The sequence below is a fragment of the Antrostomus carolinensis genome, unplaced genomic scaffold (assembly GCF_000700745.2).
Source record: "Antrostomus carolinensis isolate BGI_N321 unplaced genomic scaffold, ASM70074v2 scaffold6296, whole genome shotgun sequence".
Classification (NCBI taxonomy): domain Eukaryota; kingdom Metazoa; phylum Chordata; class Aves; order Caprimulgiformes; family Caprimulgidae; genus Antrostomus; species Antrostomus carolinensis.
This window is the reverse complement of record NW_010322387.1, coordinates 6,998-33,225: the sequence shown is the minus strand read 5'-3', so window position 1 is coordinate 33,225 and position 26,228 is coordinate 6,998. Positions and strand designations below refer to the sequence as shown.

General features: G+C 37.9%; 1 protein-coding gene across 1 annotated transcript; it reads right to left on the bottom strand.

Moving 5' to 3' along the window:
• Window positions 1–632: 632 nt before the first annotated feature.
• Window positions 633–23,512, bottom strand: LOC104519066 (receptor expression-enhancing protein 3). Its single transcript, XM_010170207.2, has 8 exons — window positions 23,490–23,512; window positions 17,985–18,057; window positions 13,296–13,372; window positions 12,619–12,739; window positions 11,192–11,305; window positions 3,722–3,869; window positions 1,711–1,862; window positions 633–947 (listed from the first exon to the last, which is right to left on the bottom strand). Exons 2-8 carry the CDS (start codon window positions 18,042–18,044, stop codon window positions 891–893), a joined length of 729 nt encoding a protein of 242 aa, XP_010168509.1. The 5' UTR covers window positions 18,045–18,057; window positions 23,490–23,512; the 3' UTR covers window positions 633–890.
• Between the last annotated feature and the right edge of the window lie 2,716 nt (window positions 23,513–26,228).

Genomic DNA, 26,228 nt, shown 5'->3' with positions numbered 1-26,228 from the left:
AAAACAATTAAAACAAAACAAAAAAACCACCACACCAACAAAAGAACACACAGCCTTGTAATACACAGGAAGGCACCTGATAATATTAAGTGTTAGTAGCAATTATCTACAGCATCCTAAGTGTACTTAAGCAATCAAGATACATTTTTAAAAGATCATGAAATACAAGAATTGCTGGCATTCAAAAGATAAGTCTAGCCTGTCTAAGAAGTCACTAAAATGACATGTGCAGCTGTAAATCAGCAAGAGCGTGCAAAACTATACAGTTTTGCATAAAGTGCTAAATGTACCCCCAGTTTGCACCTATTAGTTTGCACCTATATAAGTTTGTTAAGCTTGGCAATATGATGCAAGAAAATTATCTTAAGGATGTACCGTATCTACCTCATCTTTTCTTTTCCTTCCCCACCATCTTCCACTGTCCTTTAAATTGTACATTTTTAAATTACACAAAGGTCTTCTCAGGAATTGTAGTTCAGAAAAATATTTCAAGTATACCTATCTTTCCATGTAAACTTGGGGACACTATGAATTTGATTTTCACAAGTTCCAAATACTTACAGCTTCTGCCAATTCAACTGGAGCTGTAATTATTTCGGTCTGTTTAGTACCCCTGGAAAAAGGCTGTTTCTTGTTACTCAATTTCACTCCCATTTAAGGATTGCAGAAATTCATACTATAACTTATCCAGATTTAAGTCTAAACAATAAGCAATTACAGAAAAGCAGAATAATACTTTACCCAACCAGTTAGAGTCATAAAACCAAGTCCTACCATATCTATTCATACATACTCATTATATAAATCATATACAGATCTTTAACACTTGACACACTGAATTCAAGTTATTATAATACAGCAGTTTGTCTTGCAGGCATTGTGCAATATGGTTAGAAGTACACAGCAGGTCTCTTCTTTACTCTGTATTTCAGTGATCCATACCGTATCTGAGGAGAAAAAAAAAAAACAAAACAAAAACTTAAAATAATTGAGATCATTTCAGGGAGAAATATTATTCATGTTTCCACTAATCCAATCTAGTAAGCATCTTTCAGTGTGCTTTAGACACTCCACAAATTCAGTAAGAGAATATACCTATGACTGAATGAGACAGTTTCAACAGAATTGGGCAAAAGTCTCAACTGTTTTTCCAGAATTACCCCAAAACTTTTATAAGATTCCATATTCTTTTATCCTAAAGTATCTTTAAATTTTGTCACACATGCAAATATGAAGCACTTCTACATAGAATCTTCTCTTTGTGGGTTACAAGTTAAAGCAGGCCATATATCTATGGGAACTAAAAAACTCTGAATCTTCTTTAATCCATTAAACAGCAGATGTTTAAGTGTGCACAACCAAGAGATGCAAATGCAGATGACAGTACTGCTATCTACACCCCTTTCAGGGTGAGCAGTACCTGGAATTTGGGCTTGGTGGTGCCAGAATTAGCATTACAAGCACAGAGTCTGTTTTATCCCCTCTCCTTTTTTCCCCTCACTTAGTTCATGTATTTCCCTTGCACACCCCAAAGTACAGAACTGTCAAGCTTAGATATCGTTACCACATAGTTCCTTCTCTACTTAGCATTCTACAACCCAGTTATTTGTCAATAAGCCCTCTAAGATTAAGAGAAAAAAAAGTCTGCATTAAAAATGTCAAGATACATTGTTAAAAACAAACTCAATGCTTAACAAAGGCTCTACTTGCCTCTTTACGGCCTTTTACAGTTTTCACAGATTTCATGCTCTGAGTTCTTCGAAGGCCCCTCTGAGCAAACGTTTCATCCTCTGAATGTGTCCCCTCCATCTCTTCATCTGTTTTATCATCTCCAGGATTCTTTTCCAGTGGAGTTTTGCAACCTTTAAAAAACAGTTTTATAAAAATGTTTAATATGAAGTAGCTGTAACTTTAGATTTCTAAGAAAGCCACAAGTTTCATCTTTAACACAACCTTTATTCTTTTAAACAATATGGTCAGTCTGTCAGCTGTTTCAAAACAGTGAAACATCTAGTCTGCCAGGAGCTTGTTACTTATAATTCTGCCACCTGGAAGTAACAAGCCACTTCATTTCATAGGTATGTACTGCAGTGGTTCCTCAATTGTCAAAAATTAAACCATCAGTCTGCTACCATCTTCTGCTTTATGCTTGTCCTGGTTTTTGCTAGGATAGGGTTAATTTTCTTCTTAGTAGCTAGAAAGCACTCTGTTTTGGTTTCAGTGAGGGATTTGTTATGAGAAGAATGTTGATAAGGTACAGGGACATGGTGTTTGGGTAGTTTGTAAGAGCAGAGGACTGCTGGGGGGGGGAGTTAGCAAACCCTAGAACTGACAGTTGGATATGCCAATAAGATATTCCATATCATATTGCATCATGTTCACTATATTAACCAGGGCTGACTGGAAAGGGCTGGGATTCTCTCAGGAATCGCTCGGGCTCGCTTTTCCGGGATTGCAATTTCAGTTCCAGGGTTCCTTTTCGCTCCTCCAGGATTGTTATCAGTGGTGGTGAGCAATTGTACTGTTTGGCTGCCCACTAGGTTAAACTATCACAACACTGAACTGCAAAAACATCAGTGGTCATCTTGAGAAGTATTTAAGGTTTTTGGCCACAATCCCTATAGAGAGAGGCTAGACTAGATTATCTTTAAAGGTCCTTTCCAACTCAAGCCATTTTCAGATTCTGTGATTCACAGAATCTTCCTTCATATTCACATACCTCTCTGCTTAATTAATACTAAAATTCCTTTCAGATCGATACAATGTCAAAGTACTATTGAGGGTTGTTTACATCCTGCAAAAATAGGATCAAGATCATTACCAAAGATTCTCACGAGAGGGCGCAAACTGCTTAAAAAAACATCCTGAGAAGATCTTCAGGGTCCAAAAGCCCTGAATCCCCATCATATACAGCTCATAAAGCCCCCAAGATGAGAAGAAATGCCAGGCTTAGATGAAAATAAAAGAAATAGACCAAAGCTATTTCTTTTGTGGGAAATATCAACTACTTCACATTGTAGCCTTACCACTCAAAAAGATGCAACTGACAGCCTTCCACTGACATCTTCCTTCAAGCATCATAGGCTCAAGAGAAAAGTGATGATGATGATGATAATATGTAATATAATAATAAAATAATAAGAGTAATAATAAAATGTCTCTGCAAAACCTTATACTGGTCACCACACACCAGCTTTTGAGTGTTGATGTGCATCAGTCCACTATGACAACTTAATGCCTTCATAATTCCTACCACCAGAAGCAATTTTACATTTTGAACTATCATTACAGACCTTCTGAATTGATTTCCATTAATTTTCTCTCCCTATTTATTGAGCTTCCATAAATTTTCATGTTTAACTTTTTGTACATTTCTCACAGAAACACCACTTAACCTTGTGTTGTTGGTTTTGGTTTGTTTGTGGATTTTTTTTTTATTATTATTTCCAGTTAAGGTTTACTTTGACAAGAAATTCTCATTGCTAATTGGCAAAGATAGGAGTAATGAGTACAGTATGACTACACTGTTAGTGGCTGCAAGAAGAAAATAATGCAGGGAGGATTTCTCAACTGTCATAATATATTTTGCTCAATTCAACTCTGTTCAAGTGTACTGCAATTCTTTGAGGCCTTTTCCATTTCTAAATGGGGTAGATTTATTTCTGCTTTCTCACTTTTGTCTTCAGTGACTTGAGCTAGAAAAAAATAGATGGATGCTTACCTGAAGATTCACCTCCAGAGGCCTTGGTTTTCTTTTTTGCTTCTGGTAATGTCTGATAGGGTCTCTGTCCTACTGGCTCATCTCCTTGTATAGTAGTTAAATCATGCATACTGAAACTTCTCAGTTTCTCAGTTATCGCACCTTGACTCTGAAATACAGCAACAGTATCTTTGAAAACAAAGCAGAGGTTTAACTTTGCTGTTCAGACTAGGCTAAGATGTTTAAGTCCATGCTTCCTTGTTGCACTACAAAATTAATTGAGCATAAGCATGCGGTAGATTTACACTTGCTTGAAGTATTGCTTTTACCCAAGCTTAACTGTATACTGCTCCTAGATGAAAAAGTTATATAAGCTAGCAGTTTAATTACAAATGTCTCTATTGACTTCTTTAATCTGAGCAAATAAAGGCTTTTTGGGTGAGGGGAAGTGTTTAAAAGAAAAAACCCACACATCAGAAACACTCAATTCACTTCAAACATGGTATTTCTCTAGCAGTGCTAAGTAGCATGACAGTGAGTTTAACACTTCTGTTTTAAAAAGTGTGGTTGAAGATAAAGATTTCCACTATTTTATATTTTACCCTCTGCAAATTTGAATATGCATAAGAAAGGAAGGAAAAAAGTGTTAAAAACACTCTGCAACATTAACTCAACTAACTGAGAAACTGACAGCACTACAAAAGCTCTAGTTAACAGAAATGAAACTACAAACCAAAGCTGTCCTGCCTGGACTACAGGCTAGCAGGTTCTCTTACTAATGTAGCTTTACTGACATAATACCAACCCAAAGCTAATGCTACACCTAAGGATAGTTGATCACATTTGAACATTACTTCTTTTCTACATGGGACACATAGTAAGTTCACCTTTGGAAAGAAGCGTCGTCAAGCAGCTCTTTCATTTTACACCAGATGATGTTGTTATTAAAGCACTGAAGCTTAATTTATTGTATAAGCAACTAAAAGGACAAGCACATTACTCAATGTCATGTTAAAATAACATTTAATTATTCCCTCTCTGGCATAGGAGGCAAAAAAAAAAAAAAAACACATTTCAGAGGAAGGCTGACAAGCCTGTGCATGAATCCCTCTTCGAGCAAGGGTTCAAGATTTCATCTCATCCTTACAAATGAAGCTTTTTAGTAAAACTCCTTATTTGAGCACTCTGTTAGCTAGCAGTAGCAGAAATCTGGGTACAATTCCACACACCCTTCTCTGCAACAGCACCAGCGTTAAGGCAGCTCTTGCACCACTGGCCACAGCCATTTGTTCCCACTCTCATGACAAAAACTGCTTGCAGATAGTAAGCCAGCAGACTAAATTATTCCATATGTTAAAAATAGCTATGTAAAGTGACAAGACAGTAGAGTGATACTCCTTAAGCTTGCATGGCCACCAAAGGCAGGGGAAGGGTGGGGGAAGTGGCTGAAACCTAATCCTCATTTTTTAATGACTAGTCATTAGTACAGCATATTAAACTAAGACAATGTGCTACCCAGACAAGAACCACCTATTTTGATTCTTACACCACCACATTAATTCTTACAACAATACATTGACACTAAATAATAACAAAGAAAAACTTTCTTATGAGAAAAGTAGCAGCTTTCACTTGCAGTCTAGTTCTTCCTACATACATGTAGTATGACTGACCTCAAGAACACAACTACAGCTTGCCTTTGAGTTAAAATGCACTACTGATGCTGTACAGTCTGTGTATAAACTGTTGTAGAAATTCTGAAATTAATTTTATTCCCTATGGCTTATTTGAGGCAGGTCTGTCTTGCCTGAAGACAGGAATCCTGCCCTTCCACTACTCCAGTTCTTACACTGAAAAGCATTTGCACAGTAAATCAAATCAGGAACCAGCTATGCCTGAGAACTAAGTCAGCTGCTAGGACAACTAGAGAAGAGCAGAGAACTGGAGAGACAGGACTGCTTCTTTACACAAGTAACAGCTTATAGTATCTCCTAGGACTCTTGATAAATCTGTGTCCACTGCTTGTAGAGATGCAACTGGACTCACAACTCAATCACTGAACACTGATGAATATATAAAATGGACCCAGTTGGTTCTTAACAGAATCCATACAAATTCAGCACAACTCCACTCACTATGTGTGGACAGAATCTACTATGAAATAGTGACAGAAGCTGGATTTGGCCAGAAGCAAAAGCATAGAAAGACACACTTGCATAACAGTTGCACAGTGAGTTCATTCGTCGGGTGATATATTACAAAGAGACATTTGGAAACTGTACAAGATAATGTAATTAAGATTATAATAACTAACATGCTAAAAAGAATTCACATTACAAGCCTGTATCTCCTATTCCACTGTAGACACAGAGGACTAGATCCAAGCTGGGAATGTTCAGTCTTATTTTTCAGTGCAGCTTTCGGATACAGAATTTTGTTTTTCAAAGGAAAAAAAAGTCAGCTATGTGCCATAAAATAACATCATGCTTTTAACCAAACTGCACGCTTGATGAGGCTAGAGCTCCTGCAGAGCACTGCCTCATTCAGGGAGGACATAACGGATTCACACAATGGGCCCTTCATTCCAAAACTACTTGCCAAGATGGAAAGTTTTACTCAAATTATGCACAGCAAATATTAAGAATTTTGAGAGCATACATATACAAAGAAGAGGTGCTGCACATGTGCCTGATAGTCACAGCAGGAATGGGGGCTGCACAACCACTGCTGTACTACACAGTCATGGGCACACATCATACTAATCCTATGCTGGTACTCCCTACAGTCCCCATCCTCCTGGTCTCCTCCTTGAATGCAGCCTCCACTGAATCCCTAGGAAGATCCAGTCTAGCCAAATTAAGACTGATTTCTACTTCACACCACTGCATAGACTAGTTGGAGGACAAGTTTTAAGGTGTTTTGCATGGGTGTGGGTTTTTTTCATTATTAAAAAAAAAAACCCCAAACAAAAAACCAACACATACTGTGCTCATAGGGCACTTAAGATTTAGGAAGATTCTTCCATTCTTCATGCCCAAAAGGAGCAGATAATTGCTTTCTACTGAAACAAAACATTCCATGAGGATCTAGATTTCTATCAGCTCAGAATGAAAGTCTGGCTGAAAAATATTAAATACCCTCGTATTGCAGACAGTGCGAGATTAAATACCCTCTACTCCAGGAAATGTGAGAGTAACATTCACATTTAGAATATTAATGCATTAAGAGCTTTGGTACATTGTTTCAAAGCTGAGAGTTACCAGCCACAACTTGACAGACATTTGCCCACAAAACAAAAGGCAGAGCAATCCCATTGCAAGTGGAACTGAAGGGGGATCTCCTGCTTGCACACTCATGCTGTGGGTATGGCAGCAGCCACCACCTCTCCCCAGCTGTACACACAGCCCCAGGATGCAGCTCACAAGAAGATGGCAGAGGAGTTGCTATGCCTGCACTGGTATCCCATTATTTCAACGGATCCTACCAGTAAAGAAGAAATTCAGCAGGCTGCATCCAGCCCAGAGGCTGCCAACTAAATCTGAGACACACATTTACAATTACAGTGCAGGCAAAAAAGCACAGAACTTCAGTGCTCAAATTTCTATGCAAGTGAAGTTTGCATAGTTTGAAGTTTCTACCAACTGTGTTGTCTTAAACAAAATGCAAGTCTTAAAGAGTAAGTTCGCTTATTTATTCAATAGTATTTCCTAAAACATGCTAAATGCTATTCAGAGACTGCATTCATTACCAGTGACCAATATGAAACGCTAATGGAAGTTCTAATAGGCTTCTAAATCCAGTTTTTTGATAAATATAGCCTACTTAAGAGTCCTTTCAGGACTACTCAGGCTCTAGTAAGCTATTAGTATGCCATCTCATCAGCTGACTCCCGTATATGAAACACCATTCTCCCTTTTGTTATTCAGCATGTATTTTTATAGTCTATATGCTTAACCCAGGGAAGCTGCTGTAAACAGACACCGCACAGGATGTCTGCCTCAGGGACTCCTTTTTTGTTGTTGTTGTTTAAATTGGATTTGCAGCCCCTCAATGGTCAGGACTGCTGCAAAAAGCTGCTTGCCTTCATTGGACAAGTTCTCAACAGACTCTGCATCCACAGAGCTGCTTGAAGCTTTGTGGCTGCAGAGCTGCAGTGTGCAGCACCCACATTCCCAGCTGTTCTCTCCCTGATCTGATCCAGGCTGACAGGGAAGGACTCCTGTTCCCTCTCAACCTGGAAAGGGACTGCTGTCCCATGAATGACCTCTGCAGCATGCCAGGAAGTCCCAGCAGGGAGGAGGGATGAAAGCAATATTGCTGGTGAGCTGAGCCACTCAGAGTGATACTGGCTGTATGCCACAGCTGGCTGCAAGGTACCTCCTTCCTCTGCCATGCCCCAGTGGGAAGAAGGGGAAGCCTGAGCAAGGCCATTAGAATAATATTTAACCAGCAAAGAGGCAGCAGATTCAGGATGACTAAAAGACATGCAGAAACACAGCCTCAAAATGATGTAATTTTTTATTTTATTTTACCAAATACTAATTTACAAATGAGCAATACTTGTGTGACCTCAGAGGACAGTGCATTTCACAGATTAATTAGCAGCCATCCCGGATATGGCAATATAGAAACCAGCTTTTGGTAGTAGCTTGAGAAGTCAGAATTTATGTGTTGGCAAAAAAATGAACCCTTTCACGCAACAAGAGGTAACCAGAATCTCAGAGGATCTAGAAAGCAGATGCATCAAAAAACAAGATATATCAGTAGAACTTAGTGTTGCAGACATAATTTCCACAAATCCATGTACTCTTGAGCTGAAAGAGCTCCAACAACTTTCCTATCATTACAGGCATTTTGTTGACAATTCTTTCATACCTCAAAAAAAATGTTATCAACCTGTAAAAGTCAGCCTAGACCCATACTTCATCTCTAAGTCTCCTGAAATCAGGATTTTACAAAGGTTTGTTTTCTGGCATGTTATTAACACAATTTATTTTGGTAACATATGCTATTTAGTAGCTTTTAAAACACTAAGTTTTATATGAACAGTGGCTAACTAGTACCAGCTAAAAATATCAGTATCTGTGTATAAGCTATAAACCATAACTCTTGCCAAATACATTTCAACTTAACTACAGTGGAATAGGTTTAAATCTATGTCAAATTTCAGTAGACTGACCTGGCTGGCTGGCTGGTTGCTCCAGCCTCCTCTACACAGCCAACTAGCCTTTTAATACTAATCCCCTATTCCTTTGGCAGCCCTTGGAGAAAAAATCTTTCCCACACTTTATCTTGAAAATACTCCAGATAGGAGGGTGGTAAATTTGCTTGGAAACTAAAATCAGCATAAGCAGACATCATAGCGTCTTTTGCTTGGACACTTCAGTGAAGAGAAGCTTTCTTTGGACCTCCTCTTGTGTTTAACCTCCCACATTCTCTACTCCTAATTTGAGATCCAATGTGTCAGAATAAGCATGCCTACCCCTTAAAAAAAAGTGACGAACGTGTGCCTCCTTCCCATCAGAACTGATCCCACTAATAGGATTCCATTCCTGAAATCCTATAACATGCTCCACCAGCTCATGCTGAAGGGATAATCTTTTCACCTGCTGGAGGCAGCAGTCAACTCTTGAAAAACAGTGAACAAAAAATCAAGAACACATGCATTATCTCCATTTGCTTGCATGGAGCAGTCACACTGAGACTTTTGGAATGACAAACTGAAGAGAGGTTTAACATGCAAAAATAAAGGTTTTCAGAGTCTCCTCTTTCACACTGTTTAAAAATCATCTCTATTTTAGGTCTTCGGTAATGTAGTGGTTGTTTTTGCCCAAGCATCTCATCTGCACTAAACTAATTCTGTACAAATATTCATGAGCATGTTTATCAAGTTTTAACAAATAGAGCAGGCATCTTGCCAGTCACAGCTGAATAACAATGAAATCTAACCACAGACATTTAGGAAAAAGTTCTTCTTTATTTCAGAAGAAAGTGGGAGGGGATATTTGTGTTACTTATTTTACAATATTTTTATAACACCATCAGAATTAAAAAGGAAACACCCAACCTTAGCCAGACATAAGGAAAACACACTGAGCATAAGTATCGTTACAGGTGCACATTGTAATAAATTATGATTTGCTGTTTGGCAAAGAATTTGCATTTCATCATTTCACATAGTTCTTAAACTTTTTCCCAGTAGAGTACTTTCAGGTTTTGTTTGTTTGGGTTTTTTTAAACAACCTATTTTCACTAAGGATACTTTCATTCCTTTAGAGGTATACTAATTTCATTCTGAAATATTTCGTGCCTCAAGGCAACACTAAGAATTTGAATAACACAAAAAAAAAAAAAAACAGTGATCAAATGGAATCACATTGTCAGTATTTTAGGCTCATTATGTCCATATTTTAAAACAAAAAGTTATTACTGTTTACACTACTACCCAACATAGACCTTTAAAAAGGGAGGAAAATGAACAAACAAGATACACATTACTATTTTTCCAAACCTTTTTGAGATAGCGTTTGAAAATGTAGTTTTTTAGAAAATGTCTTCTATTTATAAAGCAGTAAGTTCATGTACAAGCACAGAAATTTAAGTTGTATGCTGTAGTTACTTAACTTGGACAGCCAGGGATCTCTACATTGCTTTCTGTTATCTACTAACACTGTTGACGTTTTAAGTCTGTTACTATGGATGCAGCAGTTTCATTTATACCCAGAAAGAAATTAATCCTCATCACCTTAAAACTGCCTTTTAACTATGACATACACATTTTTCTTTCCTTACTTTTTTTATTAGGTAGGATACATGTTGCCTAAAGTTATACTCCTTTTGATGGGCCACAAGTTGCTTAGAATCCTACTTACAAACTTGTATGTTGTTTTCTTATACCTAGAACCCTCTGAAATTCAACTGAAGGTTATTTAATTCAACTGAACAGGTTATTTAATGATTTAATGGAAATTAAATGACAAAACAAGAGTATGCTAAACAGCAATATGCAAGCTTATGCTTAGTATATTAATTTAATAATTCAATCAACAAGTGCAAACAAGTTAATTGTGTGAAGATAACTTTTATCTGTGGTAGTAATCTTTCATGCCTTACTTCATATGTGGAGTTACCTCAAGTTGATTGGAGAAAAACAGCAGAAAAGCCAGAAATCCTTTAAATAGTTTGTTTACCAAGAAAGCACAACAGAGACAGAAAAGAAACAATGATCATCTTTACCCAAAGCCTGCATAGAAGACTGCATGGTATCTTTGGAATTACAGTAAACTGATCCCCATCATCCAAGAAATAACTACAAGTAATCTTAAACAGACATAGTATGAGGAGGACTAAAGGGCTGCAACCCCTAAATTGTGCTCCATGTTTTCAATACGTTTGAAGAACTAATCTTTTTGTATAGGAATGGCAAATCCTCAGTACAATTACATTGTTCTATACCAAGGACAAAAACAATTAATGCAAGCAGAAAGTTACCTTTACAGCTGCTGTCACTGCAGCAGTTGCTGCCAAATTCAACCCTTGCCTTCCAAAATTCACCATGGTCTCATAGCCTCTTTCTTTGGCTTGTACGATGTACTCATCAATCTCCTAAAAGCAAAACATACTTAAATTTTAGAAGGCTGTGCACAAGAGACTCACGTTACCCCCACAGTATTATTTTTTCCATCAATAAAGGACGACAGAAGAAATCTTTTAAGAAAACATTTAATGAGATAATTACTCTTGCCTTTGTATACTAATATTTCATTCACTTACACTCTCTCCTTTAAAAAAGGATTATGCCTGGTCAAATACGAAGATGAAATAAAATAGATCACTTTTGTCCAGCTCAGAAACATTACAGCTACATAGCAAGTTCTTTACAGAGAGTAAGCTTAATTTGTCAGACAAAAGTTGTTCAAGAAATAACATGCTTGAAATCAAGAGAGCTCCTTAGGAAGGTAGCGTCAGCTCACACAGAACTTCTGAAGCCAGAGCTTTGACATAGTTAAGTACCAAGGACAATCCTGTCGTGACATTTAGCCCTAGCTGTGGTAAATGCCTGGAGTTGGAGATAAAAGCTTCAAGGTAGTTCACAGCAGCTAGCAGACTCTGGGGAAAAATTCCTTTAGCTTATGAAGCTGCAAAAGGTTTATAGTTCAACCTTCAGATCAAGATGACCTTACTGTTCATATCAGTGGCAATCATGTCAGCTGTGTTGCCTAATAAAGGCCAAGCCCAGCACTGACCTTTAGAAACACTATTTTCTGTACTGCGGGGTTTTTCAGTGGTAGTCTTCACACCTTTGCTAATCGCTCTTTCCACACATACAAACAGGATAATGAAAAAGAGCTCAGCAGATCTGTGGCCCTGTCACACTTTGGCCGGAGCTAAACATCCTTTAGCTATTTTCTGTTTGGGTATTTTCTGTTGCAGACTAGTCTTCCCTTAAACCTCAGTAGAAAGTCTCTCCTCTTATCCTGTCAGTTTCCACACCAGAAAAGTCATCAATGTCATTCGTCCTGAGAAGTTTTATTACTAGGTTATGCTAGATAAACTGGTAACATGAGAAGTTGTTGCTAAAACTGCTTCTGCAAAGAGAGCACTGCACATGTTCTTCAAGTAGAAAGTCAAACTGAATCACTTCCACTCAACTGGGCTCCCCAAAGTGCACTAAGTATCACAGAGAACATCAAGTTATCTCATGTCTATAGAAAGCAGTACATGGTCTCCTCATGCAAGTTAAACAGAAACATATATATGGACAGTTGTATGCACTTGCCTCTGGTAGTCCAAGTTCATGCTGCCTGGCAGACCAGTAATGCACTGATCTGCTTTTATAATGTGTCTAGCAACAGTTAGTATTTCAGCATATGATATTTCCACATTAGGTATTAAAGACATGAGTAGTTATTTCTTACCCTTTCTTTAGAAGAAAGAAGTGGGTGGAGAAATTTTCTGTAGATTAAACTTGCCCCTCTGGTATATGGGGAAAGAAGCCAAATAACAAAAGCTATCTTCAGTTCATAGTACAGTGGAAACCTAAAGACAAGTTAAAGGTTACATGAAATCAACAAATGCACTAAGAAAATTCACAGTAATTGATCATCATTAAGAGATCTCTCCAAAAAACACAGTTACATATTAGCCTATAGGATTCTTCACATACAGTAAGTTACATTAGACAAAAATTAGATGAGTTATAGACCTATGGATTTAGTTTTTTTAATTGACTGTACTGTCATTTAAGAAATAGAAACAGTTAATAGACTTGCTTTGCATTATACATTCCTGCACAGAGAAATTATAGTCCATCCTTTTAAGAGTTCCATTCCCCTATACAGCTTCTACAGTAAAGGTGGAAGTTTTATAGTCCCTACTTAGAGTTACAGTGTACAGGAAGCTTGAAAACAAATGTTATTCTTCACATACACTGAGATATTTTCCTGAAAACAAAAAAACAAAAAAAAACCCAACCAAAACCAACAAAGGGCTACCAACAAGCACAACTTCTTTACAAAAATTAAATCATTGCAACTCAAAGAACATCAGAAACAAATATAGTTTTATCTAGAGTTCATAAAATGCAGGCTCTTACCAAGAGACTGTTAGGTCAGATATTGTTTCAGTAACTGTATAAAGAGCAAACACAATCCAATACATCATCCAGCGAACCTGAAAATTAAAACATCTTCAGTAAGAATTCTGGTTTCGCCTTTACACAGAATGCACTACACACACACTGTACATTCAGTTCAGAGCTGTCAAAGCAAGACATTCACAGAATCACAGAATGCTGGGGATTGGAAGGGACTTAGAAAGATCATCTAGTCCAATCCCCTTGCCGGAGCAGGAACCTAAATGAGATCACACAGGAAGGCGTCCAGGCGGGTCTTGAATGTCTCCAGAGAAGGAGACTCCACAACCTCCCTGGGCAGCCTGTTCCAGGGCTCTGTCACCCTCACTGTAAAGTAGTTTTTTCTCAAGTTTAAGCGGAACCTCCTGTGTTCCAGCTTACACCCATTGCTCATTGTCCTATGGTTGGGCATCACTGAGAAGAGCCTGTATCAACAGTATCCCAGTCTGCATCAACAAAGTTTCAAGTGAAATTATATGAAGGTCCTACAGGTTTTCTGTTCATAAGAAGAACTGGTGGCAGCTGCAACAAGCTAAGCGAAATGGCTGGGTCAACAGGGTCACAGGCTGGCTTCACAGATTTGATTCTGCCTCTAGAAAGCTTCAGAGATAAGAAAAACACACTGCAAAGAGTCAGGAGACTACTGTAAGTATGAAGTGCAATGCCCACTTCCACACACATCCACGTGTTTATAACACACACACAAGCCAGCATCAGTAAGCCAGGCAGCCCTTGCTTTCATTTTCCAATATATGTTATTCAGCTATACTTTGCAGTTAAGTTCTACACGTGTGCTTAACATTATGGTATTAACACCAGGGCAAGACAGGAAAAAAAAGCATTTTCATGGAAATTTAATTCTATTCATACGCCAAGAACCGCAAAATTCTTGTTAATAAAAGAGCCCCCATGTAAGCACCTTAATGCTTCAGTGGGTTACATCTATATACTTTTGTTTGGTTTAAGATTTACACTATACACCATTGTTTTGAAATCAGGCAATGCTCTTAAAATGCAGGTTTTGGTTGTTTTCTAATCGTTAACTAAATCACTCATTTTTCTCCAACATTTGTTCAAATTTGGTTGTCTAAACTGATTACATCTTTCAGAATAAATATTATGGAAGTGGTTCCACACATTTGTCTTCTCTAAGATATCAGTAGCCAAATGCAATTTCCAAAATAGGTCAGTGCAAACCACCACTGATTATTCACGCTAAGTGAACACCCACACGTTCCTTAAATTTCAACAGTATCTATGCTAGGAAAAAACCAAAACACTTTAAAAAAAGAAAGAAAGAAGAAAAGCAACACCCTGCTACTAGATGGAGTAACCTCATTTAATTTGCAATATATAGACTACTAATTCTTTACAAAGCATTAATCACCACATTTGTTAGACATTATTTCAAGTTCTAAATTCATGGTACCCTCTTTCAAAAGGAGGAATATATATATTTTCCTACAGAGGATGCAGCTCAGATTTAATCTTCACTTTTAAAGCAATCTTTTTTTGAGGTGATCTTTAAGTACTAAAAACTTAATGCTGCCTACTTCATAGTTGTGCATTATGCTTTAAAATCACTTCCTTTGTCACAACTTGAGACCTATTTATCTTAAATGCTTTTTTGCATTTCAGTTTTAAAAGAAACTCAGTCATGTGATGACATTCTTCACTTCAGTCTCTCAGAGGATTTAGATATTTCAGGCTTGAATAAACTAAGACAAATGTACACAACAGCTGAAGTCATCTCTGACATGCCATGTGACATTTAGACTGGTGACCCTTCCATGAACCAGAGTCAACACCTGAATAAAAATAAAATTAACATCCACCCTTCCCCATGAAGTTAAGCATGATGCAATGCAATTTTTAAGATGCCACACAAGACTGATTTTTTTCCAGTATATTTTATCCAGGCTATTCATACTTTAATCAACATCTATTTATCTAATTAGGAACAGCAGTAGAAGTGGCATTTCTCTTGGGCTGCTAAGAACAGTACAAAATGCTCTGCAGAAGGGCACACAAGATCTGCCAAGAGTTCTGCTAAGGTCCAGGCAAAGATTCTCAAAAAAACCAAGTCAAATCATATTCTAGTACAATTAATGCATTAGGTACCAAAAGTATCATTGACAGATGGAACCTTAGTGGCTTACAATAGTTTTCATACCAGAAAAACAAACAAACAAAAACAACCACAGGAAAAAAGAGGAGGTGGTATCTGACACTGCCCAAAAGACTGTTATCTACTTAAATCCTAAAAATGAAGTTTCAGAAGTTTTGATTGAGTTTTGCTTTTTCTGTTAAAAGAGTAATTACAGATTTGTTCTGTTGAGCTTTTTTTCTACCATCCAAGCATTAAGCTCATCTTTGTTGGCTTTGGCTGAAGCACATCCTTTCAAGTCAGGATTTTGAAGCCAGAATTTGAGAAGACTGGTCATTCAGACTTCTAAACTACAATTCAGATGCTTATTACAAGCACTTTGGTAACTGTGAAAAAATTCCCCAGATATCTTAGTCAACTCCATTAAACCAGGGTAATTACAAAAACAAATAAATCTCCTCAAAGGCAGAGATCACAATTTCTAGAACTAAAGTCCTTAAGTCTTTCGAATTACCAAAACCAGCAGCAATGCTTTTTTTTTTTCCTTCTATATTTCCAGAAATAATCTTTGAACAACTTGCTGCATCATGACCTACACAGCAAGTCAAGGTGTCTGTACTTTTTCTTTGCTTTTTTTTTTACTGGTCAAAGCATTGGCTAAGTAAAAACATTTCCCCTTACAAAGCTCTTGCAGTCCAGCAAACAAAAACAGATGGCTCCTGAGCCACACTTAACCCTGGAAAGGAAGTTCTGCTTGGGCTGTAACATTCCTGGCAGCAGAGCTGTGCCACTTGGAAGGCTGCAATTAAACCTACACCCTCTCTGTGAAAGAAAATGACCCAAGTGGGAAGATGAAAGCAATGGATCATCCCTAAGATCTATCTGGACACTAAACTCAACCAGCAATGGCGTGGTAATTCACTGATGAATCAATATAATTCCCTGCCTATGAAAAAGTAACTGTGGTGGGTCTCATTCATCTCAGCCCCAGGAACATTTGTATGCAACTACAAGTTCAAGGACTGCTCAAAGACCACAGGTGACTGAAAAGCAGTGTTTTCACACTAAATGAAAATACATAGTTGGAAAAAAATGGTTCTAGGCCCTACTAAAGGTAAAGTGTGTGGCACTGTGTAAATGACAGTCATCTCTAAAAAAGGAAGCCCAAGACAGCCAGCTAAGTCATAGCTAACTGGATAATTGAGATAGGAGTAAAAATCTCAGCATTCTACAAACATTACTTCTCTTTTTCTAGAAAACATATTTCAAGAGGCAGAGGCAACCCCTTAAAGTGATTTCTTGTATTAGAGTTTGAAACTGCTATCCTCTGCTTAGCCTGTAGATCCCTTTTGAGAGAGCAGGGAGGAAAAGCAGATAAATTCTATGCGTTATATACCTTCCTGATACAGTAAAGTAAGCAGGAGACAGAGGAAATTCTTCTCTTATTTTTGATGATTTTTTCTGCCAGAAGCTTAGGTCTGGCAGGCACTAGGTCTATATGCACCAATAAGCTCTAGACAGCTTGTACACAGAAACCAGAAGAAGGATGAATATGATGTCCACTTTGGAGCCTTGATGGAGTGATCAGACTAAGACATACAAGGGGAGGAACAACAGCTACTGCATTCTACGACTACAACCAGGTTCAAAGTGGAGATATCACACATCCAGATAGCAGCAGTAGGTCACAGCTATGGCTGCTGAGTTGAACTGATAGGACTGACTATATCCTGAGTCAGGCAGCCAAGTTAAGAAAAAGGATCAGGACAGAATACATGTTAGTTGCTGAAATCAAGTTAAGCTGCCTCTTAAAACAGGGAAGTAACTCTGTGACTAAAGCTCCTTATGACTACAACCACGTAACATTCTTGTGGTTATGATCATTGCTCACACAGAAAAGTAAATAAATTAACAGATTAATTCTAAATTACAGTAACTACAGTAATTGTGTTTTTCTCCATCTTACTCTTCTGTCTGCTTGTTTCCTCCACATCACCTTAACCAAATCTTTTCCTTTCTTGGTTACATTTATTTCTCCTCTTTGAGGAATGATAAGATTAACCAGAGCTACCCTTCCTCAGGTAGATTGATACCCCTGTCGAGCTTCATACAATGACAATTAAACTGCTGCTACTCTTCAAGTGGCCACTAAGAATCAATTTGTCATTGCTTATACTACAGGTGTTGGCAGAATGGGGAAACCTTTTTTCTACTCCCTGCCCAAAAGCACATTATTTTGGACACTTCACTGAAATGCAGCCAACACTTAAAGGTTTAAGTTTAAAAATCCTCCTAAAAATATCCATATATAGCATAGTGTGTTGGACACATTTCAGCAAAGTCTAAGAAAAGTCTGAGAAACCTTAACTTTAGCTCTCCAAACAAAATCACAGGATTACCACTAGATTCACATAAGTGTTGTATCTAATACTAAGACAGTCAAATCAAGCTTTCATAGGATTTATTGCACTGCATAATGAAAATTTCACAGTTGTATGGCAGCAGAGGCATTTAATTAAGCAATTAAAAGGAATGTGACTTACATATTCCTTCACATTTTTTGTCTTCACAGCTTTGTATGAGTAATATGCAGGATACAGCATCCCAAACACCAGCCTGTTGGAAAATAAAAGAGCTAATGTATATAAGCTGTATATGACAACAGTGACAATACATCATTACAGCAATGCAGCCAACTTAATAAAAAAAATATGTCTAGCCTGAAAAAGAAAAAAATCACAATGTTATAGGCCGCTTGGAGGAAGTTTAGCAATACACAAAAATAGAGCAACATGAACAGAAAAGGTTGTACACCCTGAAGACAACAATAGTTTGGCAAGACTGCCTTCTAACAGATAATGTAAAACTAGTAGCTCTTCTGGTTCAGCTACAAGTAAAACCAGTCCTGCAGTTTGTCCATACCAAAAGACTGCTTCCTCACTGGCAGCATTATCACACTTAAAGAGCCTGTAACAACTCTGAGCAGATAATCAGAATCATCTACTTTTATCAGATTACCAGAAGATTCTTCAAAAGCACTTTTAAGAAAACAAGATGAGATAGATTATTTCATCTCCTTTTGCTAAAACTCTGCAACAGCAACACATGGAAATGGAAGCAAGTGGGAATTAATCCAGTTTTGCCGAGACAGCCAATTTCTGCTAAAATTCATCAAAAGTAAGGTGCAGAGCAGGGTGAGAGGGTGCCAAGCAATCCATGCTGAGAGCAGGATCAGAACAAAGATCTGTTCTTGTTACCACACAGCATTTTCTAGTAAGAGCCGTGGCCACAGGCTAGTGGAACAGTTCTTCATGAGAAATTGAACAGCAGCAGTTGCCATCTCCTTGACAGAAGCAAGAGCTCCATACTTTTATTCCACCAGCTTGTTACACTTCGTAAAGTCAAGCAATTGCCTGTGCTTACTTCCAGCTGGCCTAAAGCAGCAACTACAGAAATGTCTGGCTACATCTCTGCAGCATCACTTACAACTTGCTCAGGGTGGTTACGTGGGAGAAATTTATACTTGTAGGGATATCCAGAGATCTTCTAAGAAAGTTCAGAACTCTTACATAATTTGCCCACAGTTAGGCAAAGGAAGATGCATCACGCGTTTAGTTTTGTTTTTTTTTAATAAGAGTCCAACTGGGACAGATCCAGCATGTCAGATTTCAACTCAAATGGTTTAAGTTTACCAAAGTAAAAAATCAACTAAAATTTAAGGTTTTATGGTTGGGTCAGGTAGCTTTAAATAAGTGGTTCTACCTACAGAGCCGCAGCAGAAGACTGCATGACACGACCAAGCTTTACTTTACCGTTAGACCCAGGAAAGGATTCTACCAACCTGTAGCCCAATTTACTTTTTTTTTTCTTTTTTTTAAAGCAACTACTACTCCAAGACCCTTCATCTTCTACAAGATGTTACTTGCAAAGATTACCACAGAACTCTCCTAGTATACAAGACAAACGTAGAGTTTGAATTCAATCAGTTTGATATACACCATCTTCCAAGCACCAGTCTGATATGTAGGCAGAAGTCTTCTGCTTGGTAAGAAGCCAATTTAGAGTACTAAAGTCATCTCCAACAGTTGACATATAGTACATAAACGAAACAAAAATATGGAATTGTTAACAGCAAAGGTGAGATACTTTCTTCAATATCACATAAACCATAGAGAGAAGGTTTCTCCATCTTTAGTGCAAGACAAACACATAATTACCCATGGAAAGAAGCCTGTTGCAGGGGTAGGGGGATACTGCCAGAGGTACTAATGTTAAGCTATAAATGCCACAAGTGAGCAGGAAGGATAAAATTATGGAAGCATAATTGCAGAAGCCTTCATGTTTGAAAAGGCCTTGTGAAATCATCTAGTCCAATCTCCTACTCAAACCAAGTTCAGCATCAGATTTGGACCAGTCTACTTAAGGTTTCAGCCTGTCAGGTCTTGGAGACTTCCAAAGAGATTGCACATCTTCTCTGGGCAACCTGTTCCAATGCTTAATAAGCCTCGTAATGCAAAGTTTTAGTTGTATCCAGTCAGAACCAGAAGTTGATGACCTTTTTTCTCCTAAGTAGCACAGCAAGAGAATGGCCCTGGCTCTCATAACTTCCAAAGAGTAATGTAAGATTGCTAACAAGTCCCCTCAAACCTTCTCTTTTGGCTGAACAAGCCCAGTTCATTCAGACTCTCCTCACAAGTCATATGCTTTGACCACCTTAGTCACTGTACTTTCTCAAGTAAGTTAACATCTTTCTTGCACTAAGAAGCCCAAAGCCAGACATAGTCAAATGTACAAGTCTCACATCTACATCACCATCCTCTCCTGAATGCATCATCTGTATATATTTTATTAATATTTTTCTCATAATTTAATTTAAAAATTATAAAACTCAACTTAAGAAAAATCCTCTAACACTGAACCATATATTTTCTTACCTTTAAAAAACAAAGAAGGCTCTAAGAAAAATAATTTGTTTTAATCACACTTAGGACAATAAAAATAATTATTACCCGATTATAAGTAAGAGTCAAAGCTAGTTAATCATGCATAGCTTTTTTTCTAGAGTGCATTCACTTCCACAACACGAGACTAGATCTGAACAAATCTTCTGGGGCACATTTGCAACCTTTGCATACAGCGGGCCTTTACCCACGCAACAGAGTTGTTAATGGTGGATAGCAGCAGAGGAGCTAAAGGGCACTTCAAGCAGGTCTCCATGGGATCAGACTCCTCTGTAGTGGGAAGGCAGGGTGCACTGCAGATCACTTAAAACAATGTTGCTATGAAAAAGCGTAACCAGGGTACCGCAGCGGCAGTGGAAAATCTGGATATGGATGCTCAGAACTTCACAATTCATGTTAAACTGAAGTTAACAGAAGATGGATCCTGAAGATCTTCAGCCTGTATAGGCAAGCTGCTACTCCACTGCAGCAGAGCTTACCTACGCATTTCAGATATTGAAATGCCTTTTGAAGGAGTCCAGACTACTTGAATTCCAGTTCAGCATACTAATCTGTAGAAGCCTATCCAAACACAATTCTACTACAATCCAAAGATCTTTCATCTTAAGGCCAAGAAAAGCAACAGTCAAAAAACCCTGAACAGTTTTATTTCCAAGTAGGAGAAAAGCCTGACAACACAAGTTCAAAAACCTCACTTCACCCAAATAACAGGAGATCTGGAAACAGAAGGAATATGAAACCAAACACTCTTCATTTGGATAAAATTCTGTAGACAACAGCTCTTCCTCTCATTTTTGTCCCAGTGAAACACCCTGTTCAGTAACCCACCAGCTCTAATGACTCTCACCTTTCTTTGTTCTTGTGGTTGAAATTATAATCATTAAGTATCAGAGATAAAGAAAACCTTGTTAATCCTAATAACATAACACAGACTTCATAAGAGCAGAAATTTATTTTTTCAAAGAAAAGATATAAAACAGGTTCCTGAACATCATAACCATATCAACTGTCAGCTGGCTGCATAATTATATGCAATTGATCTTCAAGCAGAAAGTTTATTTCAGTAACAGTAAGAAGACCATAAAGCTAAGCTAAAGATGACCTCAAGTTAAATGAGAGCAAGGCAAAACACAATAAAGGCAGCTAGTTTTCCCCAACTAGCCAATCTATGTTATTTAATACTGGTCAAATCAGACATCAGAAAAATCCCTATTTTAGTACTCACTTTTTTTTTTCTCTTAAAAGAATTTTTCTACAAATCACTTTTAAAACCAAAGAACAAGAAACTTAATAGCACAATTTATCGTTACTTGTTAGTGTTCAGTATTTCTGTAACATGGAATTATTAGGAAAACTGTCACTTGTGCACTAGAAGTGGGTAGATAGGACTAAAATGAAAAACATCTGCACATTGAGCCAGCAGTAATAGGAACCAGTACTGCAAAGGTTTTTATCTCCTTACAGCCAGAGCTGACATTTTAGGTGTGGCATGATGCTGCTGCCAACTCTGGCATCACTACCTCCTTCACGTGGGCAAAGTCATCTAATCTTAGTTAAAGCTACCAGGCAGTTTAACAGTACAAAAGCCAACTTGCCACCAGTGAGTGTAGCTGAAGGTCAGCAAATCCACTTTTGCCCTCAATCTATACATGACAGATTAGTATACAGGCAAAAGAGATCACTGCAGCTGATTGAAGCAGAAACACATAAAACAGAAGCAGCAGGGAGCCTGGGCAAAATCAGTATCGTTGACATAGATAGACCACAACAGCCGAGCATTTTCTAGTAGTGTTCCCATTTGGGGCAATATCCCCCAAAATCTCAGTTGTTCGTTCACAACACCTACTGCTACGCATTATAAGCGCATCCCTCCTCTGGTATTTCTACAGTAATTGTACAACACACTTCAAGGATGTGCCAAATTGTTCCAAGGCTTTTCAAATTTAAAACCTTAAGTGTTATTTTTTTAAAAGGGCAGTTTGTATTTCACACTGGAGATCAGCACACTGTACTAATATAGTGGACAAAAACAAAGCCAGTTTCCACAGATGGAAACAGATTTCAGCCGAGTGTGATGTCATTTACTTTATTTTACTAGTACATATACAGATAATCCTGCTTACCAATGTAATTTCACTGCCAGTTGTATGCCTAGCTATTTCAGTTTTTCAGCTGTACTCAGCAACAAATGTAGCATTCCTTTTTTGGTACTACTTTGTCTACAGATATTTTGCTCATTTAGAGAGAAATCTTTATCAAATATATTAGGAGATTAAAATCAAAACACAAAGCAAAAAAGTATCAAAAATATGAATAAAACAATGTATTTATTTATTCATATAGCTGTATTAAATCAATCAGAACCTACTGCCTGTATTATCACATAATCTACAGTCTTACAGTTTAAACAGCTTTAAAGTGCACAACTATTTGAAAAACTCATTTCTGAAGCGAAGCAACTGAGTTTGCATTTGACTGATAACTGAAAAAATCAGTCACCTGTACACACATTGCTCTGGCACTGAGCATACTTAACCTGGATGGTAAACAAATCTAAAGATAATTTTTAAATTAAAAAAAAGGACGAAACACAAATTAAAGCCACCAAGTTGCTCGGAAAGACTACTTGCATCCAAAATTGCAAAACACTAAACCATTAAACCAGCGCTGCATTTAAGATTCAGTCTGTTCACATTGCCAAAGAATTGCCCGAAGCAAGGAACAGTGTTTGGCACTCTTTTTCCTCTGAAATGCAGAAAGATAAGGGTCACAAGGGTTCCCTAGTAGTAAAAGCCATTCAGGAAACTCCTTCAGTATGAGATATTTTGGAGACAATGCCATTTGCTAAGCTCCCTTAACAGGTCTGATAACAGAGATGACACTGATTTGTCCTACCAGTGACAGACTGGCAATCTTGGCAGACTGAAACAGAGCCAGGCATTTGTGAATGTGTGCATCTACAGTGGAAACACAACCTACATCCTGAGGGATCCCTCCACAGCATTTGGCAGGTTGGAGAATCAAAGAATCCTCCCCATCTCCACAAAACCATGGAAGCTAATATAAATACCTGATATACTTCCTTACTTTGCTGACCATGCCCAGTTCCCCTTCCCAAGACTATTCTTTACCTACAAGTCATGACAGGAGAATCTTCCATTCCTGTCATACACACAAACTTTTCTAAGCACTCATCAGACACTGTGGAAATACCAGAAGTAACGTAATGACTCCCAGCTCTGTGTGTGGTACGAAAGCCTTAACTGCACTGCAGTATCTATGCAGAAACTAGGTCTGATGCTGTTAGTATTTGCTTCTGTATGAACTATAATTACTATTCCACATTATGGTTAGTGAGTTTAGTTAAAGCAAGATTTCTTCTGAAGGGAAGTTCGCTAATGGAAACTAAATAGCAGAAAGAAATCTAGTCTGAAAAACAATGTTTGAGCCTTTGGCTGGCTGCTCCTGGCTTTCAAAAGGCAGATATGGCCATACTCCTTAACAATGTGTCCACTGAGGTTTACATCAGCATGCACTGGAAAAGCATAAATATTTTTGCCAGACTGTATGCTACAGATAAGCAGTTTGGATTTTTCTCTCTCCCCCCCCCACCCCCCCCTTTTTTTTTTTTTTTTTTTTTGCTATAAGGCAGTAAGGCAAATCAGTTATGCGCTAAGTTATAACTGCTGTGCATCTCTGTCTGGTATCCTCATGCTCAAAATAAGGCATAAGGAATATCTGCAAGAATCCTAGTCAGGGGAAAAAAAAACAACCTTGCAGTTAAACAGAAAAAGCAAGACCTTCAGTCGTGCCACCAACACCCCCCGAGCGTTACAATTAGGTAGCAAGTTCTGGACTAAGCCAGCTATCTCCTAGGTTTTCACACAAACAAAAGCTCAGACTGGCATTTCTGTCCTGAATTTTTTGAAAGGCACTACACTAAACAAAATCTCTCTCTCCAGCACCTGACAGAACTAGTTCCATTTTGCCACCAGACAAAATGGAATAGTGTATATTCACATATACACTAACCATAACAATCCATTAAAGTCCGAAGTCTATTAAAAGACTACATATTTCAGTAATTACAAAGAATACACTTAGATCAAAATGCTAGTCTGTTACAAGGATACGGGAGCACGAGAATAAGATCCTGAACCTCACATCAAGTTGCATCCTACTTTTTCTTCCACCCTCCGCCCTGGGCAAGGAACAGGGGAAATCACATAAATCCTATTAAAAGAGCATGTCTGGTAACAAAAGCAAACCTTAAACTCAGCAACTCCTTTAGCAGATTACAGTTACCAAATTTTTTTTAGGAATGCAATCACAAACAGGTCTGTTAAAACCTTCACAGCATTCTTATATAAAGAATATCCGCCAAACCCATAGAAAAGAAGTCTTACCAGCTAAAGAATACACCCAGAAGCACTGACATCTCTGAATAAAGCACACTCTTAAGCAGAGCAAGGCAGCTATTAACCTTCCAGCTCAGGAAGCTTGAATTCTCCAAAGCAACTGCCAGATTCTTCCAAAGCACGACATAACCAAAAGTAATGCAATTATTCAAGCAGTTGAAAAACACCTTAAGGTTTTCAGAAGAAAAGTGATCTCCCTACCAATCCCACTAGAAAGTGGGATTATTTAATAAGTCCTAAGTATAATAAATGTAAGCAGTCTGATAGGAGACAATTAAGCCTTTCTTCCAATGCAGAGCTTCAGGCTCCATTACATGCATCATCCTATCTACTTGTGTTTATGGAATATTACTTTATTGACTTACCCCAAAACAGGGAACCTGTTGCCAGACACTCTTCAAGTTTTTTCAACAAAGGAACAGCCCTGCCTGTTTATTTTTTCTGCAAATTACTTCCAAAATGAGGATTTTCCTTTCCTGTCATTATCTTAAGCAAAATTCACCTACAAATGCATCCTCCTAAGAATATTTTTTCTCATGCTCACTTGCTTTCCCCATATGCTCAAACAGAGTTGAAAGCACTGGAAACTTTCATAGCATTTTCTAGGTTGCCTGTTACTCATTCTACTTGCTACTACAGCACCTTATTATAACATAAAAATATCAGTCTTAACTAAAAATTAAGTCAATACCTGGACGCACATTAGATGTTCTACCTCCTTGAGTGAGAATTAACCTTGAATTTCCAACTCATAGCTTACATATGGCTTGCAACCTATTAAGCCACTTCAGTCAGCCAGCAATATACCCCAAGCACAAGTCCCTTGAGTCCCACTCTCCCAGCAATGAACCTACTCCATGTGTGTCCTAACAGTCCTCTCTCATAGGCCTGTGATAGCCTGGAACAAGATACTGCTAAAAAACAACTCACCTTTTGTTCAGGTACAGATCACATGCAGTGCAGAAGTACTTGGGGAGAAGCTATTGCATATCAATCTCACTAGAAGAAGCCTACACCTATGTCTGGAGATGGTGTACAAAATGTGTGTCCTGGACTGACCAACTTTTCTTGTGCTGCTGGATAACCTAAGCATATTTTAACAGAAGGGTGTAAGCCTGGAGATACCATCACCATGTCATTACAAAAAAAAAATTAAAATTTAAAAAAAAAAAATTAAAAAAAATTAAACCAACCACTAGTTCTCAAATCCTGTTCAAAACATACATTCAAAAGGCCCAACAAACCTAGTAGTAGAGAGAATTCCAAAGAGACAGTACTGGAAAGCAAAATAGAAAATGTAGTAAGAATAGAAATTGACAGAAAACTCTTAAGACACATGTACTCATGCCTACCTATGCATCACTTTAGCATCCATGTTCCACTGCTACTGTAATAGCGCCCTGACTAT